Source organism: Syngnathoides biaculeatus, chromosome 2, assembly GCF_019802595.1.
Source record: "Syngnathoides biaculeatus isolate LvHL_M chromosome 2, ASM1980259v1, whole genome shotgun sequence".
Taxonomy (NCBI): domain Eukaryota; kingdom Metazoa; phylum Chordata; class Actinopteri; order Syngnathiformes; family Syngnathidae; genus Syngnathoides; species Syngnathoides biaculeatus.
Genome location: NC_084641.1, coordinates 12,039,795 through 12,060,547, shown reverse-complemented (window position 1 = coordinate 12,060,547; position 20,753 = coordinate 12,039,795). Strand labels below are relative to the sequence as shown.

Sequence of the window (20,753 nt, the reverse complement as noted above, 5' to 3'; positions counted from 1 at the left end):
TAGTTTAACTCTTCTTTGTGCATACGTGAATCTGAGTGTGAATGATTATTTGTCAATACACATCTTGCAGCTAACTTCAGGCAAAAGGCAGACTCCACCCTAGCCTGGTTTCCTCGATGTTAATTTGTTTTTCGTGTCTTATTTTTATATAATGTGTGCAGCTATGGTTGTTTTAAAGTTCTCTATCAATAAAGTTGAGTTGAGTTCGCCATAAAACTAAGATGCATGTTTTGGGAATGTGGGAGAAAGTCAGAGTACCTGGAAAGTTCACACAGGAGGGCCTGGGCCAAAAGGAATAATGTAATACTACTACTAATAATATAATAATACTTTAGTGTTACATTGTCAAACAGTTAAATGTATGATAGCACAGACATATGATATAAAGGTACTTTTTGTAGACAGACCATCTTTGGCAGAGGACAGGCGTATCTGGTTTCTTGTGGGAAAGGTGAAAAGTGAAAGGCTTGCTGTGCGTGTTTTCCAATCTGGCAGAGCAGTCTCTGCCATGCTGGGAATTCAGGAGCAGCAAGGGTGGGTCATCGGTCTAAATGTACGCCTACTGAGACCACGTCTAAATCTAGGTGCAGCTGGTCTCGTACAATTTTTGTTAATTTGATCAGGGCACAGCCAGACAGATTCCGAGGTCCGTAAATGTGTGTTGAATGTCAGATGTATTCCATTTATGACTATGTGAACAGCGTGATTCAAACTGAATCATTATAGAAATCAATTACTTGAACCCATTATTATTAACATGACCATTATTATATTTTTTAAAAGCATCTCACTGGCTGGGACAGGTGTGGGGAGGGTAGACTGCAGACTTATTTAAGTCACCCACTGTTTTCACAAACTCAAACTCATTCTGTATTTGTAAGGCTATCCACTCACCGTCTGTTGCGACACTGGCCAAAGTCAGTGACAATGCTCCAATCATGGAGAGATAGCTGTGATTATACTTTATCTTCTTCCACTCACTGATGTCTCCATGTGAGACTGTCACTGGGCCACATTGAAAGGGAATAAGAGGAGTCTTTCTGATTGGTAGCGAATGATGTTGGCTGTAGACAAACCCACAGTGGCCCAGCCAGCCCATTTATGGATCCGTGGGGGTGCGCTGGTCTACTAAATTCACAACACCAGTCTAACCTGACCCTGGTACAGAGTTGCACCACCCAGAGTGTCAGGTATACATCAGTCACAAAAATAGGGCCCCTCATCTCTGGAATGCCATCAAGCACATCTGTCTTAAAAATACAATCAAAACGAGACTGTGCTTTCACAAAACAAGAAATTCACAATCGAACAGATAGGGAATAATGCCGTGTACAGTATTAAACATTTACTCATTGCGTTCAAACTTCTACATTTGATGAGATGACATGTCAGAGTAAAGTGTTCATTTGCCGTGCACTCAAACACGTGTTATCTCATTTCCAACTGGGAATCAAACATCTGTCCTAAGCACCTAAGAATGAAAAATAAATGTAATGATCCTAATAAAAAACACATTTTGGATTTTTTTTATAGTGCAACACAGTCAGTCCTGGATGACTCAGTTTAACAATTCGTCCCAAGTACTGGCCCAGCAAAAGCAACAATTAAAAAAACATTCTTGTACAGTACAATATTAGACATTAGATAAAACACAACGAAATCATACAGTATCCGACCAATTATTGTTTTCCATGACTGTCATTCTGTTGATTTTTTGTTGCATAGTGCAATATTGTGGTGAATTTATATTTCATACTAACACTGGTCTGCGCCTCCATAATTGTTCCATTGTCTTTGGTTGCCCATTACTCCTTAATAATGAGGCAATCACTTGTAAACACTCATCGAATGCCATTCGTGGGACCAGATGTCCGATTGCCTTCTTTTTGTCTTTTCTGTCCATCACACTATAAAATGTAGTTCTGCTTAGTATCCTTTATGGTCTGTTATCTTTGGCCAGAGAGTGCATCATCCAGTTGACCTTCGTCTTCCAGCTCTCTCGCAGAGCCTCGTTGAATTTTACTTTGAAATTTTTCAGTGCCTCTTCCTCTGATTTCCCCAAAGATAACGAGTCCTGTCAAGAACACAAACAAACAAACAAAAACACCAACAAAACATAACATCATTTTGATTATCTCCACCCCGTCATTGGCATTATTTATATGTACCTTCAGGTACTGAATATCCTTGAACGAAGAGAGTTCAGGCAGCCCAGCTGCCTTCATCATCGCAAAGAGGTTGACAAAAAGTGTCCCGTTCCGACACAGGATCTTGTATGCCTGCTCACAGTATTCCCTGAACCTAAAAACAAGGATGCAAAGTTCTGTCACAAGACACAAATACCATATTAAGAAAAAAAAACATGTAAATACCTCTCAAACTTTTCACTGTTATTGGTCCGTCCTTGCTGGATCACATGGACGAAGTCGTATGTCAAAATAAAAGGTACACGTTCTCTGTTGATCCCCAGTTTGCGCTTGAAGTTGCCCAGGAAATGTCCAAAGTCAATGTGAAATAGCTAAAGAACAGCAAAACAGTCACTTAGAGATACTCAGGAGTATAAACAATTGTATTTGTTGACAAATCTGATAAAATTCAATTGAATCAAAGTTTGCCTGCGAGCAGGATTATGAGAAACCTACCCAAAACCTGTGCATTGCCCTAAATTTTGCCACTGGGTAAAATTCTAGTTCAAGATTAAAAACGACACTTACGCCCCCTTGTGGTATATTTCTCTCTCTCTCTTTTTTTTTTTTTTTTTAGAATTAGTAGACAGAAAGTTCAATATGTAAATCTCACCTGTCCAGTTTCCCTGATCATAATATTATCATTGTGACGGTCTCCAATGCCCAAGATGTAAGTAGCTACACAGTAGCCAGCACAAGACAGCGTGAACTCCTCTACTGCTTGTTCAAGTTTGTCTCTGGTGATGAAAAACAACAAGAATGAGTGAGTTATGAAAACAGTTTATGTGGATCCCCTATTTCAAGAAATTTGGAGAGATTTTATTGTGATTAGGAGTAAAGTTCAGCTTCATCTTTACCCCTCCTAAAAACTTCTCAAGCCACCCCCAAATTATTTGGTAATATATGTTAATGTTGAAGTTTCATCATCCAAACCCCCCTAAACAAGTATTGTCCTTCACAAAATAGGAGATAATTGACTGGCGACCTCTCCGAGGTGTACCTGGCTAAAGTGAGCTGGCATAGGCTCCAGCTCAATTGCAAACCAAAAGAGTGAAAACACTTTAGAAAATAGATGAAAGAAATTTATATTAGTTTACATGCAAGTCTTCCTAGGAATTTAAACAAAAATGTTTATAAAATAAACAAACATTATTATACGTGATAAAATTTATTTAAATTGCCCAAATTTACATTTAATTCCCATGAATCACATGCCTCAAAAATTTTCAAAATTGCATCGTTAAACCTCCTGAACAAAAATGTACATTTTGTGGATACGCACTCTGGATTCTTTGATTTGAGCCAGTTCAGTAGGGCATCTTTATTAAAGGCAGCAGTGGCAGCACTGTTGCTGTTATTTCTCTGGATATTGGCAATGGTGTCCGAGTTCTTCACCACCTCAATGAAACCCATCTTGTTCCCAGTGGACAAGCAGCCATATGGGATCATTCTGAACTCAGAAGAAAAAAAAATCCATTCCAGAGGATGCTGTGCATGAATATCAGTAATACCTGTTGGTACCTACCTGAGATCCAGTCCTTCTTTTTTCCACAAATTCTCCATGAGCTGGATCATCTGGAGGGTCAACATGTCTTGTCGAAGATCTTCACCAACAAGGAGTAAGATAATTTAGCTCTTTGTTCTTCTTATCACGTATTTCCATGTTTGTGAGGCCCATTTTTTTTTATTTTGGCAACTCACCATCCCCATTCTTGAAAATGATGCCCACCATGTCTCCGTGAGTCCAAGGACTCTTATACATCAACCAGAGTGGTTTCATCTTCGAGTCCATGAATCTGCACTTGTCAGCACTGCAACAGAATAGAATTTTTTTTTTTTCCAGACATGAAATTGTTAATTCATGTTACAGTCACTGGTGGAGGCATCAATAACAAAGTAAAATCTCTATTAGTTACAGTCTCTGCCAATGCTGCGCAGTACTGGTTGGCAGTCAATCACAGTAGTTTTAAGATATGTGGGGTTATTTATTGTGAAAGATGCTGTATTCTTTGATTTATGCAAAGAGGAGAAATCAATGGAATAATAGATGGCTGCATCTCCTACTGAAATCACTTCATTGGATAATTATTTGTATTACTCTACATGGCATGAGATTTCCAAGAAATAGCTGATGCCGACTAGTCGTGCATGAGTGTTTATTTGAAAATGGGCTTGACCGGCGAGAAAATTGGTGCACCTGTGCAGTTTAATCTGATCCTTCAGATCAGATCCTGGACAAGAGCTTTTTTTTTTTTCTGGATTCTGGCTTTACACAGAGAATAAGGCTCTGTTGCATACTTCTCAATAGGAAGAACCTCTGCAAACTACAACAAGAATCACTAAAACATTTTTAAATGTTATACTGCATGTGCACATGCCTGCGTGTGTGTGTGTGGCTCTAACCAGATTTCAGTGAGGATGACGCTGGGGTTGAGTGGTGACAGCAGGTTGGACAAAGCGTCCGACTCTTGTCTGATGCAGAGCTTCAGGTCCTCAGCATTCATCTTATTGGGGCCTGATTTGACAAAGTCACTGAGTACCTTCATTTTGCCTTGAGCCTCATTCTGTGCAAGGGAGGAGGAAAAATAAACATACTTCACTGCTTATCCATTGGGTTTATCTTTTTGTTTGTGCAACTTTTCATGTACTGCATGTTTGCATCACTGTTGGATATTCCCCACCCCCCATAATCTAGTACATTACATATTACAAAATGGAGTGCAATACATATTACTCAATACTGAATTTTCAAAGCAATAACTGCAATAGTTATATTAAAAATTTACATAACGTATTATCGTAATTTTTCTTGCAGCGATGTTCAAATTAAATTGGTATGGGCAGACAGGGTCAAAAAGTGAAAGCCCCATTTGATTGGCCCATTTAGCAGGTATGAAAATTGAACCTGGAGGATATATTGTCACATTATCAAATGATAATGAGCTAATGTCACATCTAATTAATTACAAGTTTTCCCTGGCGGTGAAACCATTTCAGTCCCTCATTAATGTTGCACCGGGTTTGAGTGCTTTGAATATTGTTGCATGACAAGTAGCGTTACCTGTTTTGTTAAGAGTTTGATGTGGTAGATGTTACCCCTGCAATAGGCCTCAAGAATAAGGCCAAACCTTAAGCTGACAGACGGGACGTGGATCTCTGACCTATATTTAAGACATAATGTTCAGCCATCAAGATGATATGCGACATTTGTTTCTGTTTAATGGTGCACTGTGCCTCACCTGAGATGCCAGAAGAGATAGTGTCCTATCCTTCTGTTGAATATGGCTCTCTCGAGCAGGAACGTTGTGAGGTCACAGTCGAGATAGGACTCATATTTGAGGACCTGGACCAGTTGGATTAAATACTGCAGTAGTTCATCATCACTGTGGGCAGAGAAGTTCTGCAACTGATTGCGTTCTTCGAACATGAATGACAAGCAACAGCATGAACACAAATTTGAACTACCTAAGATTTTTGAGGCATCTGATGGTGAAGGAACGAACTGCTGGGTCTGGAAAACTGTAATCTAAGAGCTCCAAGGCTGAGATAGCAGGGAGTTCGGGCCAGTTCCTCAAAAGGCTCACCATCTAAAAAGTCACAATGAATTTAATTAGTACCTCCCTCAAGGAAATTTAACTGGTTCGAATATCCTGTCTGTCTGTCTGTCTGTCTGTCTATCTATCTATCTTGTGGTTAATTCCATACACCTTCATTGACAAATTTTCAAGCTATCCAAAAACAATCGCTTTGTACTTGGACGACATCCTCTCTCTTATTCCACTTGGTGATGAGGAGCAGCTTGGAAAGACTTTCGGGATAACGGTCCCGGACTTCTCTGCGAAGTTTCCACAACAGCTCCTTCTCATCCTCAAAGAACTCTGTGTAGTTTTTGTTGTCCATTATTTCTTTCAGCTTCATGTTCTGCAGAGACGCAAAATAATGAGGAAACCCCCCTCCCCCCAAAAGCAGGTTAAGTATTTTCACATAATGTGGATGTGAACTGTAAAGTATATAAAAAAAATGGAGATGTGAACCTCTTCTTTTGTTGCAACAGCTGCATCACCATTGGTTTCCATTGCACCTATCTGGAAGGAGAGTCAATTTATTTCACTTGATTAAATATACTTGAAATGAAATGTCAAGTGATTTCGGTAATGAGCACCTTGTCAAGCGAAGGATAATAGAGAGGATGGGGCAGGATGTTCGGGAAGCGAATGAGAAGTCCAGCTGCGCTGTCAACATTGGGATTCTTCTCAACCGTTCCCATTGGGTTCAAGAGGTCACTTTTGTCATCTGTAGGAAAAAGGATTTGTGTGATGTGTTTACTTGTGTCCCGAATGAGTACATTTCCTGCAATGGACAGAGTGTGTTAGACATGAGCCACTCAAATAAAAATACAAAATCTGTCTGAGCAAAAAGGTCATTATACCCGAATTAAACGGGGTTCCATGAGGACTTTATTATGTTCACTTGATACATTTTTGTTTTTGTTCAGTAAAAAAACATAATTAAACATGCAATTTTTAAAACTCGGACATTATGGCAGTAAGGGTTGGCCTGTTTGCCACTTTTTACTGAAGTTCTGCATTTGAATCTGGATTCTGGACATTTGTTGTGGAATTTGCCTGCTCTCCCCGTTCTTCAGGCGCCAATGCTCTGGCATCACCTCACATTCCTGACTCATGTGTGAATGTGAGTGTGAATGTTTATGTTTTTCCAAACAGATAGATGTTGAACATCCAGTAATTTAAACTTTAACAGTATCCCTCTGTAAAAGTCTTTCTGTTCACCTTTGTATTTCAGGAATCTTGTAATTACTGTATTGTGCTTTTACTTTAAGCTATTTTATATAAGTGGTTAACTTCTCTCTCTCTCTCTCTCTCATTCAATTGTAAAACAATTATAATGTTAGCTCAATCATAAGCAAGCAGCAAAGCAAAACAAATTTATTTGGCTAGTGCATTTCACACACAAGGTAAGCTGCACAGTTAAAAGTTTTGTTTGGGCAAGAGCTGGAGCCTTACATAAAAGAACAAAACAATCTACATTATTTCTTCCCATCCATCCATTTTCCATAGCACTTGTCCAAATTAGAATCGTGGTGAGCCGGAGCCTATTCCATCTGACGAGAGGTAGGTACGTACGGGTGATATATATATATATATATATATATATATTATATAGAGAGTTCTCGGGTTAAGACGGTTTCGACCTTATACGTTTCGACTTTACAACGCCCATACCCCGTCCGGCTTTGTCTGGCTAATCCTTGTCTGTCTTTGTGTGCCGGGAGTATCTTCGCATTTTTTGCCCTCCTTTGGAGACATTATCGCCTCAAAGAAGAAAACTGTGTCTTTTAGCAATGCTTCTGCAGCCAAAAGAAAATCCATTACCATGGAAATGAAGCTCAAGATCATAAAACGATTGGAGAAAGGAGAGACACCAACACCACCAAGGCGTCAGTCGGTCGACTGTGGTGCTAAATTTAAATTATTAAAAAGACAGCCCGTATTTTAGCGCGTGTGAAGGATTCCGTTCCTATGTTGGATACAATGATCACAATGATTATTGATACTTGTCAAGATGGAAAGGATTGAGGACCAGGTTCCTTTGCAATAGCTCACCACAGCCTCCCCTTCTTCTCCTCCATCCACCTCTCAGCAGTAATGCCAAGTACATCATGTTGTTTATTTCAATGTATTTGTTTTTTATACAAAGTATTTTGATGTAAATTCTGACTTTAATGGTGGAATCCGACTTAAGTCGAAATTTGAGTTAAGTCGCAACTGTTGGAACAGATCTCAGTTGTAGACCGAGGACTCCCTGTATTCCTATTGTGAAAAATTATTATGAAATTGGAACGGATTCAAAGTCATCAGGCGTCTCATAACCGATTGTATTTGACCTTGGAGCTTCTGCTGTTATCCATTCAACAAATTAATCAAAATTTAAAAAATGCTCTGAATAAAAGCTTCATGTATAGTTACTGCATCTAAAAATTTGATATTTCATGATGTTACTGTAAGTACCAGGAACAGATGGCCATGTGGACAAGAGAAACTCGCCAGTCTTTAGCTGGTCCTTGTAGTCAAACACCATGATGTTCCCCCAGGCTATTGGACAATCCTACAAAAATCACACACAACAAAATACAGATTGCATTTCATCAATAAATTTAAAGTTCATTACTGTTGTGCATCATGAGCTGTGTCCAAAATTAGGTTTGTTTGTCTTTCTAGCTCGTCTGCGGAACTTCTCTTCCAAGCAAGAGAAGAGAGAAGTGTCCCAGAAAGCAGAAGCAACACTACTTGAGTCAATTATTAGTGCACCATGTTTGTAAGGCCCGTGCTCAATGCAGTGACTGACCCTAGCTGCAGCAGTCCGAACGCTCTTTGGTGCTTCCTTCCTCTGCTGCACTGTACTGAACATGTGGTGGACTTACGCTTTCAATGAAAGACGGAAGTCTCATTCTACTTGTGAAATGCATACGTTGATCGTAACTGTAGTTACAGGATTATATATTCTCAATACCGTAAGTTGTGTTACAAATATAATGGTGAATTTGCAGTTGTTTTAAATGACATTTTTCATCACAATTTTTAGAAATACACTGTTTCACACTTTAGTTTTATTATTGCATGACTTGGGTCAACAAAGTAACAGCCTTCAAGACCTCACGAGGGCAAAATATACAGTAGTAATATTGTGATGAGTGTTAAGTAAGTGGTTAGTGGCTAGTTTTTCTTGACAGTTTTCCCAATGACTCTTTACAGAGTGGTTACCAGAAAAGGGAAGTGAATTCAAATGCAGACAGCGCAGTGGCAGCGGTGTGACAGAAGCTAAATAGTGTGAAGATGAATTTAGTATTTCCTGGAAACATTTGGACTTTTTACAGAGTAAACTAGTGGATACAGAACAAGGAAGTAATATTTCTTATTACATTCCTACTATGTTGTACATGGGAAATTAATATGCTGCTGTACTGTTATGGAGGAAAAAAAAACAGAAATGGGATGCAGTACATGTAATTTTTTTCTTCATAAACTGTCTGCAAGGCACCAGTTGAAAACAACTGCACAACACACAACACATTTAAGCACTCACACAAACAGACAAACACATGCACACACATTCCAGCACATGCACAGACACAGACACACACAAACACATGCGCACACAGAGGAAACTGATGTTCACACATTGCAACTCACTGCTTTCTTATTCTTCTTTTTGGTGCCTCGGGGCTTTTTGACCTTGTCGAAGACAGCATAGAGAGCAAAGCACAGGCGACTCATGCGAGGCAGGTCAGCCACGCTGATATCGAACTCCACCTTTTGGTCCCAAAGCGGCTCGGAGCACACCGCCACCTCAGAGCTGGTCACCACCTTACAGAGCAGCTCAGTGCCATGGAAGAGGCCAGCCTGCACCACAAGCTAGGGGGCATAAAAAACGCATAGCGAGCAGGGACAGATAAAAGTAATGCAATGAAAATATTTTACTACATTTCAGTAATGTAATTACTCATAAGTTGTTGTTAATTTTATACCTGTTACAGTTTTATTGTAATTGTCACACATTGTATTTCCCCCTCTATTGTCCATATGTTGGTCATATAAAAAAAAAAAACATGCATCACGGATCTTTTTAAAACCCTCCATAATTTGATTCACCCAGTTCATCCTGCTGGATTTTTTTTTTCCGTCCGACCTTCGTCATTGATAGGCTTTTCAGCCAGTGAAGATGCATCATTGGATGATGATGGACATGTACGTCATTAGAACAGCACTACTGATAGGTCGCGATGTCACACGGTGTGTGTTCAAATCATGACGTGCAGCAGCAATTATTAAGATCGGGAACTGAAAAGTCAGACATAACGCCTGCCAAGAAAATTCCATTTACTGTTGTTTTAGGTTTTTTTTTCTTAGTTGAATGGAAAAAGTAGACAGTTTAGCTAAAATATGTGGAGGCTAGGTCATTTATTTTAGTAACTCATAAATACTATAAATTTTTGATCCAGCTATAAAAAATAATTTGAATTTATAAAAAAAAAAGAACAGAAGCTAATATAATACTCGATAGGTCTGTTTTTAATTCGTAATGTAGTGTTCTGTGCATGTTGTCTTGATAACTTTGATGACGTTTAATAAGTTATTCCCAAGTTGTTTTAGTGAAAGTAACTCAGAAGTATGTAAGCAATTGCAAATCAGACACAGTCATATTTTAATGTAACTAACTAATTTAACTTAACTAACTTAACCAATCCACTCATCATCAACACCACTTATCCTGGTTAGTGTTGGGGGACGTCAGTCAGTTGCAGGGCACATTCCCAAAAACAGTGAATAGTAATATGCGCTGTACTGTGTGAGATTTTGGAAACAATTTGTACACCACTGGGAGGGGACAAGGTTCCATGCAGCATGGAAGTTTGTGTGATAGTGGAAGCTTTTCATGCGTGACGAAATGATGAAGTGTTTCCTGTGTCACTCAGGCTATGAGTCAAAGGGTGTACACTTTGCATTTCCCTTCAATACATGGCCAGTTGAGTCAAAATCCAATATTGTGCGACCATTCACGTCCTTCCCTTTGCCAAATCAAGATAACTCTGTAAAGACTAAATATATGAGCATCTATTCTCCCCCGGGGGTTGTGTTTTCAATCATCTGCCTGCCAACAACTGACATCACTGATCATTATATGACAGGAAACATTTGTCGTGAGTCATAAGGCAGCAGCTGGAAGTGCACTTACACAAGGCGAAGCAACTTAAACTGTAACATAGTCAGCGTACAGAATGGTGACAAAGTCACCCATTAACAGAATTCCCTACGTATGTTATGTTTGGAAATATAAATAAAGAGAGATGCAATATTTCAGAATGGTAAACGCTGTAATTTTTCAACCAACAAGGTGCACTCTCGAAACGTGTCAACAATAGAAACGCAAGAGAGGGAGGGTTTTCTCAGAATCTACAATCCAGAATGAGATGTCTAAAAAAACAGATATAGGCCCACCCCACTTCCTGTTTTGAAACTTACCCAACCGCTATGATGAATTATGGGAAGCGTGTGGTCTGAACCAGTGTATTCCCCCCCCCCCCCCCTCCCCTCAAACCTCCCGGTCATGTCATTTATGTGTCAAACTGTCATTTAGTACAAGTGAAATGGAGCTACTGAGAAGACAAAATGGGGAGTAAAACCCACTTGGATGCGGACCAACCTTCATTCCTTCATCTGCATTGACTCGGCTTCCTTGCAGCAGGTGGATGTAAAAAGGCTCATGGATGGACCACAAAGACGAGGTGTTCTGCTGCATGAGCAAGTCAGAAAAGAAGGCCAAGTCATCCCCTGAAACGTCTCCATTGTGTACAATAATATTGCGCAGAAAGCATACACATCATGTTGCTACATTATCCTGTTGGGTGGTATTGCAGAAGAAGGAAGTAAAAACAAGTACGTTGAGTAGAAGCTACAAGAACTAAAGAAATCAATCATGGTTTTATTTTACTTTACTGTACAGGCGTGGTGGATTTCACTTCTCTATATTGCAGTTCACCTATTGTAGATGCTGCCCTATTTGCCATATTGCCATATAGTCAGTGTACTGTATGCCGGAATTTATTTTGGTGGAAAAATAAACGTTTCATAGCTGAAAAGATTAAAAATGTATAAAAAAAATAACCTGCAAAACTCCTTAAAACACATATAACGGTGGATAAAATGTACACGGACAGTGTACAGCACTACTGTGCAGTACTACTGTATATGTTTATGAGTTTAAAAGGTGTTTAACAGTGGTGGCCCTGGGGGTGCTAGGCAGTGCCAGTCACCTCCTAGCCCTGGGCTTCGCCCTCCGAACTCCACTCTAGTGTCTGTGGCAGCAGTCAGAGCAAGACATCAAACGTTAATGATTCACATTGTGATGCGTAGCACGTTTCAAGCGTACCAAAGTCCACCAAGTCCCAGTGGAACAACTGTGACAACGACCGGAAGAGTTAGACGAGTGTTTGTCAAAGAAGCCAAGACATCGCTGACCTCTTACCTTCTTGAGAGGCAGAGGAGGAGGTCTGGAGAGGGAACGGCTCTTGCACACGTGACTACACAAAAGCTCGTGCTCCTCTTGATGCTTGCGGATGGTGGAGTGGTGCACCATGGTGAGGTGAGGATTTTGGCCAGTTCTCAAACAGGAGAAAATGTACTGGAAGATATGAAAAGACAAAAACCGAGGTGACTTTGCATCGAGGGACATGAGGCAGAAGCACACTGCATAGCACTATCGGCAAAAATCAATGTGAACTAATCAGCACTCCCGCGACACTTGTGAGGATAAGCGGCTTGAAGAATATATGGATGGATGACTATATTATAAGGACTACTACCGTAAAAAAAAAAAAAAAAAAAAAAAAAAAAAAAAAAACAGCATCCCAAAAAATGTGTGAGGGGGTTTGGATTATCACTAAAAGTGATTAGGGTTACAGTTTGATTCAAGATCATTTTGCTGTTGAATTAAACAAATGTATTCAAACAAAGTAAAACTACAATATTAGTTTGCATGCATGATTAGCATGTCCACAAAAAAATAAAGTTGGTTGGTCTGTTGGTCTTACCTGAAAAAAATTTGAATAAAAAAAAAAAAGCATAGCATTTCACAGCATTGTTCCTTTGTGTATTGGATGAAAAGACAACTCACAACACAACAAATCTGGTTCGTTGGTGTCGTTTGTAAGCCGGTCATGGCTAAAATCAAATTTTGTCACATTTAGCAACAAAACGTGTTTAAAAATATGGTCTGAAATTTCTGAACATTTAGAACAATATTTGTCATCTTAATAGTTAAATCAAAATATTAAACACCTAAATCTTAAATGAAAATGATATATATATATATATATATATATATATATTTAAATGCTCAATATATATACAGTATATATAATATTAAATATATCTAGAAATCTTAAATGTAAATTGAAATATGTATCTTAAAACTAAAAGTAAAAAATATATATTGACTCTATATCTAAATATAAATATTAGATTTAAATATATTACACACACACACACACCACACACACACACACACACACACACACACACACACACACACACACACACACACACAATGACTAGAGTCTTAAATAAATCTTCCATGCATATTTTAGGGATGTGGGAGGAAACAGGAGTGTCGGGAGAAAACCCACGCAGGTACGGGGAGAACATGCATAGTCGAGGCCGGGATTTTAACCCAGGTTCTAAGAACTGTGAGAAAGATGTGCTGTTCAGTCTTCCACCGTTCCATCCATTCATTTTCTGAGCTGCATATCCTCACGAGGTTCGTGGGTGTGCTGGAGCCAACTATCATCGGGCAGGAGGCCGGGTACACCCTCAACTGGTTGCCAGCCAATCGGTGAGCACATGTACAAAATGTGCTATTCGCGCCTAGGAGCAATTTCGAGTCCATCCATGCATGTTTTTGGGATGTGGGAGGAAACCGGCGTTCCCGGAGAAAATCCACACAGACACAGAGAGTACAGTATCTGCACAATCCACACAGGCAAGGCTGGGATCTGAACTCTGAGGTAGACGCTTTAAACAGTCACGCACAGTGCCACCATAATTGCAAATGTTTGCTGGGGCAGGGTCTGGCACTCCCCCGACCCTTGCGAGGGAGGGTGAGCCGCTTGGAAAATGGACATGGACATTTCATATTTAGATGTATATTTAACACTTCAATATATATTTAGCATTTAGATTTGAGATTTAGATGTAACATTTACTATTTGGATTTAGCTATAAAGTTGACAGATATTGTTCTCATTTTTTTAAAAAAACTGTTTGAAGCTAAATGTGACTAAATGTTGCTGTTATTTTCAGTGTGAGCCTCTTTGCAAAGGGCACTTTACAAAGGCTGTTTGTGTGCTGTTTAGGTTAATGCAGTCCAGATCTCGTTAAGGCTTGAATGGATGCAGTTGCTTGTTGCACTGCTGCTAGCTGGACTGATATGAGTCAAGCCTGCAGGTAGAGTCACTATGCTGTGCTGCAAACCAAACCTTTAATGGCCTTAAAATTTAAACAAATAAACCCCCCAGCAAATGTGTACTATACAGTTCTACTAGGCCTGTGTGATTTTAAGGCAATATACACTCGAAAATACATCTATGACTCCCACTATGAAGAGGGAGGTGACAATTGAAACCTGAGATACTAGCTTTACTTAATGCAAGGCTGTGTGTATATTATTTTATTTTGAAGCAAAATTATTAAACACTGGTGCTTTAAAGCATTTGAATTGTAAAAGGGCTTTTGATTGAAAGACATACATGAATGTATGAATGATGACCTCACTTTAAACTGGCACAGGGGGTGTCTCCCATAGATGAACTCCCATCTGCCGTTGACCTGTAAGGTGTAATCCTCCGGTTCTTGCCGCAGCGAGCGGAAGACGGTGGCCTTCTTCTTCAGGGCGCTCCTCATCAGGGCCAGCGGCTGGTCTTTTGGCTCCTGCTGCACCATGAAGCTTTCCTAGCATACGTTCATGTTTGCGTCATACTCCTCAGTAAGATTGTGAAAAGTTGCAAAGTGGCATTTATGATAATCGAGGGGCTTTGGTAAAGCTTTCCACATTTGCTCGAAATCTTCCTTTTCCTATTAACGCTCTCAGGCGCCCACAGCTTCGGCCCCACCCATCATCCCCTCACTTTGATGATAACATTCAGTATGAACTCACATCAGAAGCTTCAAACTTGATGTTGATGAAGATCTTGGTGTTTTGTGACTTGCCACACATGGACAGAGAGCAGCACGGCTCCAGGTCACATGGGAACATGTATCCGATCCACTGTTGCCAAGGTGACACTTGCCGGCGCTGAGCCTTCTCCTCACAGAACGCTCGTATCTTGGTCCGAAACTCGCTCACTTCATCGTTCTTCTGGGCCTCAAACTCATGCAGACCTGAAAACAACGAACGCGATCATCACTAAAACAATTTGTCTGACGTTCAAGTCAACTCTCTGAAGGAAAAAAAATTCACAGTCACTCGATTTAGTTTTTAGGTTTGTCTCGTTTGCTAAATTTCACAGTAAAACCACACATGTATACATTTATAGATAAACAGTCCAGATGAAACAGCATACTGTTTTTTTTTCTTTTGTTTTTCAGCGTTCTGCTGGGGCAGCAGCATCTCAGTTGCTGACAGTGCCAAATTGGACAGCCTGATAAGGCTGTGACTCTCGGGGGCTGCGGGACACTGTCAAAGCTCTCAACGTTCCCTTCCATGACAGACTTCACGATCCCATCATATCTGGACCCTTAATTGATACGTTTAAATTTGTCTCCGTACGGTGCTGTAGACTGCTGTTCAAATTCCTTTTAATATACTGTATTTGCAATAGTATTTATTATTCCTATACAGTTATCATTCTGACATTATCAATATTTACATAGTTGTGGACCTTTGAAGCTTTCATATGATTTTTCTATTGTGCTGCTACTTTTTTTTGGGAAGCAATGTTTTTAAGCCACTCTGACAACACAACACCCTTACACTACGCGCCTGACACAGGCGTCACATTGAAACACACAAGTACCTAATCCTAACTATTTCAAACGTTTTTCTGTTATAAAACCCTAATTGCAGAACTAACAAAGACTTATTCTATTCTATTCTATGTTTAGGCAAGGTAAAAAAGATGACTATAACTTTGACTACGATTGTTAACTCTGGAATTGCACGAATACAAATACTAAACTATTTCTGAACGGTCTCTGCTTGTATTACATATAGTACTGGGCCCATTTATCATAGGTAATAAGTTCCAGACCTGTCACAATGAGTGAAAAATCTATGATAAGAGTGATACAGTACAAAAAAATTGAGTCTGCATGTGAGTGTCGGGGCGCTAGCTGGGGCCAACAACAGTTCCTCCATAAGTGTGCTCAATGTATTTCACACCATTTGGAGATACTGCACATAGTGTACAAATGCCACACAAAACAAAACAATAAAATAAGCATGAAAGTTATATAGGCAGATAAAGTGAGTGCTGCTGACCTTTGCCAATCAAAAAGCTGATTTGGCTGTTGGTGAGTTTCTCGACACGGTCACCCTCCCTGGGCACCAGTTTCAAAACCCCCATGAAAGGCTGCACGTCACTGATACGCCTCAACTCCTCCTCCAGCTCCTCCCTCTCGCCCGTCTGCTTGATGCAGGTAAAGACGTACGCGTCTGGATGACCCAACGCTGTGAATAGCGCCTCTTTTCTGGCATTTTCCCAAACCATCTGGGAAAAAAAAACAGAAAAAATAATTCCTTCATTAACTCGTATGGGAATTGCAATTTAAATTTGCTCAAGATTAGAAGAGTTTATAAAATGGCAATACAATACATTTAGACAATGACTAAAACAAAGAGAAAAATAGGTTTGTTTGTAATTCTGGGCATGACGAATTCACACTAAAACTCTGAAAAGGAAACTTGATCGACTTTTTGACCCAGAAACTTTTTTGAGTGCTCAAAGAGAAAGGACCGGCAAATCATTTCATTTCTTAATAATCTTAAAAGCCTCCACGAGTATCATTACTAAACAGCTAAATCATACTGTCTGAGGTGGCAGAGCGGTTGGCATGGAAACAGCACATTCACATTCACAAGATTGGCAACGGCGCGGCCAAGGAGAAATGTGGCTTCTATAAAACCCAAACTTGACGTTTACACTGAAGATGATTCCGCTTATTTGATTTTGATCGATGTTTTGGACATCTACCTATCACGCTTATGCAGTACCTGTACTGCTTTTAGTGGCCATACCATTTTGATGCTCTTGATGGTGTCCTTGTGAGACACTGGGAATGTGAGGTAGATGCCAGTGGGCAACAGGAAGTCCATCCTGATGCTTTGGTTGCCCTCCCGCTCCCAGTCCTCCTGCATCCCATACTTCCCCGGGCGCATTGTGATGATGATGGCCTCTCATTTACTGCCAACTCCTCTGTTCCTGCTCCCCGCAAGACAAAAATACACTACATGGTGAATACAGTATGGCCACCATGAACGCATGCACAGGGTTTCATTGTCACAACATGAAGCTGTTTCTAATATTTTATTTTTTAATAACCTGCTCATGTAGCTACATAATAAAAGTTATGAAAATATTAAAAACAACTCTGCATTGCACCAAGTCATCAGTCAATAGTTCCCTGAAATCCACCATTACAATGTTATCTTTGGGCCATTCTTGATTGCAAAGGTGTACCTAATGAATTGTCCTGTGAGTGTACACTGTACCACAAAATCAAAGAACTGCAGACAAACTCATCATACAATATTATCACAATATATTTTCTAGAATACTGATACAGTCCTACATATTAGGCAAGCCAAGTTGGATAAAGAAAAAACAAAAAACACTCATTTAAGAGATATTCACAAACTATTGATCCATCCATCTCTCCACTCGATATTTTATTTGGCTGTCTTGATAATGGATTGCAAATAATAAGTGTTATTAATGAGAATGATTGTTATATTGCCGATACAAAAATTGCCTGATATGTTTGGAATGTCACATCATGACGATACTGATATTTGAATAAGTTTCATTAATAATGTATCTTATTCATAAATAGTAAACCATCCATTTCTTGAGCCGCTCATTCTCACAAGCGTCGCGGGAGTGGTGGAGCCTATCCCAGTTATCTTCGGGTGAGAGGCAAGGTACACCCTGAACTGCTCACCAGCTAATCGTAAGGCACATTGAAACCAACAACCATTCGCACTCATAGTCACACCTGCGGGCAATTTGGAGTCTTCAATTAACCTACCAAGCATGTTTTTGGGATGTGGGAAGAAACCCGAGTGCTTGGAGAAAACCCACACAGGCACCGAAGAGAACATGCAAACTCCAAACAGGCGGGGTCGGTATTCGAACTGTGAGCCTGACAGTCCCCAACACTGCCAACCACTGTATCAGCGATGGAAAATATCACAATGTGATATTACATAGACGTCATCATCGATATATCACAAAAGATCTTTAGCCTTACTGTTACCATAATATTGTTTTATTAATCATAATGTTGATGCAGCTGAATCAAATATCGATATCGTTTCCATTCTGTCATTTTACGATAACCTACTAAAAAAGTACAAAAACAGATCCTTTAATTTATTTAGTTTTTTTGGGGAGGGGGAAAAGGTCATCAATTACCTGTGTGAAGTTATTTTATGGTAATGGCAAAATGATTTCATTTCTAGATATCATGACGTTTCAAAACGTTTAATGTCCTGCAATTATTCAATTTAAATTTACATTTACATTAATTTTCTCATACCGCCAGTATCATTTAAAAAAGATCATTCTAATATTGCATCATGATGGTGGGGTGATTGGTTAGAGCGTTGGCCTCACAGTTTTGAGGACCGGTGTTCAAATTCCACCCCTGCCTGTGGGGAGTTTGCATGTTCTCCCCGTGCCTGGGTGGGTTTCCTCCCACATCCCCAAAACACGCAACATTAATTGGACCCTCTAAATTGCCCCTAGGTGTGATTGTGAGTGTGAATGGTTTTTTTGTTTCTATCTGCCCTGGCAACCAGTTCAGTGCGTACCCCGCCTCTTGCCCGATGATAGCTGGGATTGGCTCCAGCACTCCCATGACCCTCGTGAGGATAAGCGTCTCAGACAATAGATGGATGGATGGAATAAAGTACACAGTTTAATACAAAATATTCTGTCGCTGTAATTAACTACATTATTCAGAGAAAATGTGTAGTTGAATCACAGTTGTTTTGGCAAATTTCCACAGTTAAAATTTTAGCTACATTTCAAAAGGAGACGAAAAAAAACTCAGCCTTCTACGTCCTATCACTTCCTCCTAAAACCGTGATTGTGATTGGCTCTCAGTGGCCATGTAGGGTTCTGCCATCATCTCAAATATGACCAAGTGTCCAAGTGTGGCCTCAACGCTCCACTTTGTGGTGCAATATTTTAGTTTGACTGGGATTTTGAAAAGGTTCGAGTCACTGTTACACCTGAACACTTTCATCTTGATAATTTGGTTGTCATTGTTTCTCACCTGCCCCCCGGGTCTTATTATGTGTATTATATGTGATTAATTCCAAAATAATGATCTCTGGTTTTAATTCACATTATTAGTGGACACTTTCAAGGCTCATGTTGATGCCTTCATTCAAATTTAAGAATGATCATCATATCTGTAGTCATTGAAATAGTTACACCATCATAACATTTTCAAGATGGTAACTTATGCTTTAATTATTAACAAATACATTTCCAAAGTCATCTTCCCACCAGTGGCGATGGATACAATCAATAATCTTTTATTACAATAACAAAGCAATGGTGTGATATGTTGAACAAAGTCACTAATCCTACCAATATTTGTGTAACCCGCAAGATTATGACTAAAACATTGATCAAAGAAAAGAAACTATTGCAGCATTACCATCGAAATAAAGTCCAATTAAAAGCTGCTCTTCAATCTTATTATTATTCAATGTTATTTTACAGCGACAGTCTTGACAATCGATATTTGATTCGAGCTGTATCTATAATATACGGTAATAAGTGTTGGTACAGTACAGACATCAAGTAATTCTACACTATTGATTTCGGTAAGGGGACACTCGCACTGCGTGGGCCACATGATGAATGCACACTGGGGGATCAGCGAGGGGACAGAATGCAACGTTTTGTTTTTAGCTTGTTTTGGAACGAAACCATCTTAAAAGCATACGTTCATCCCGGTATTCATCATGACAGTAAGAGGTGCGGAACGGGTGGGTGGGAAACACTTGCCTGCGAGAGCCCGACACGCCGGTCATCTGCCTCTTCGTGGGGTTGTCGCGGAGAAGATGGAGGCTGCTCAAGCGCCATCGAAGACACCGATGGCGCAACGTGAAGCGGTACAAGCGGTGTACGAGCTTCGCGCCGGGGGCACGGCAATCTGCGGGCGCCCACCGTGGAAAGCGTCCACGCGGACTGAGCGGCTGCGCTTTGCCACGCAGGTGCCTGCGGCCAAGGGACCGTCTGACAAAAGCCAAACTTCCTCTACGCGAAAACAAACGCCTGCCCACCACCTGAGTGGATGGATGGAAGTCAAAACACACATTGAACACACAACATGATATTCTATCAAAGAAAAACATCCCAAAATCCATTTAAAAGAAAGAAATCAATAATAATGTAAAAAAAAAAACAGTCTTATTTTAATTTTTTTACTACGCACAATATCTAAACTTCAGTTACGATTAACTGCATTCAAACTCTTGAAGTGCACAACATGTCAATTTAAAAAAATAAATTGAAAAAAAAAGTAAATCTAGAAATTTTAGATTTTTTGTCAATGTAAGAGTAGCACTAACACATGTGATATAACTGTCTTGTCAGTCAGTATGGTCTGGTGTTTATGTACATTTCACTTGTTGCAAAACAATTTCCTTTAGTACTTTCAGTGTCAATGCAATGAGAAAGACAAGTGTTTGCTGGGGTACTTTAGACCAGCTGGCAAAACACACACACACACACACACACCACACACACACACACACACA

The 20,753-nt window shown here is 39.8% G+C and overlaps 1 protein-coding gene across 2 annotated transcripts; it reads right to left on the bottom strand.

Moving 5' to 3' along the window:
• Positions 1–746: 746 nt before the first annotated feature.
• Positions 747–20,722, bottom strand: pik3cd (phosphatidylinositol-4,5-bisphosphate 3-kinase, catalytic subunit delta). Of its 2 annotated transcripts, XM_061833833.1 has the most exons (23): positions 19,999–20,722; positions 16,995–17,178; positions 16,239–16,467; positions 14,916–15,139; positions 14,534–14,710; positions 12,231–12,386; positions 11,409–11,498; positions 9,398–9,619; positions 8,216–8,312; positions 6,349–6,479; positions 6,221–6,271; positions 5,940–6,107; positions 5,652–5,773; positions 5,426–5,569; positions 5,248–5,347; positions 4,590–4,750; positions 3,888–3,997; positions 3,712–3,790; positions 3,469–3,636; positions 2,800–2,923; positions 2,373–2,518; positions 2,169–2,301; positions 747–2,074 (listed from the first exon to the last, which is right to left on the bottom strand). In XM_061833833.1, the coding sequence occupies exons 2-23, from the start codon at positions 17,133–17,135 to the stop codon at positions 1,937–1,939; spliced, it is 3,111 nt and encodes a 1,036-aa protein (XP_061689817.1). In that variant the 5' UTR covers positions 17,136–17,178; positions 19,999–20,722; the 3' UTR covers positions 747–1,936. The 2 variants fall into 2 exon arrangements, with proteins under 2 accessions (XP_061689817.1, XP_061689826.1); XM_061833842.1 differs by lacking the exons at positions 14,916–15,139; positions 16,239–16,467; positions 16,995–17,178; positions 19,999–20,722 and having other exon boundaries at positions 14,509–14,638.
• Positions 20,723–20,753: the final 31 nt, after the last annotated feature.

Excerpts from the sequence above, each read along its gene's own strand:
- pik3cd (XM_061833833.1), bottom strand. The coding sequence starts at position 17,135 with ATGCGCCCGGGGAAGTATGGGATGCAGGAGGACTGGGAGCGGGAGGGC. Across the intron at positions 12,387-14,533 it reads ACCCCCTGTGCCAGTTTAAA|TACATTTTCTCCTGTTTGAG; the intron begins GTGAGGTCATCA and ends CATATCTTCCAG. Across the intron at positions 6,108-6,220 it reads CTGTTGCAACAAAAGAAGAG|AACATGAAGCTGAAAGAAAT; the intron begins GTTCACATCTCC and ends GCGTCTCTGCAG.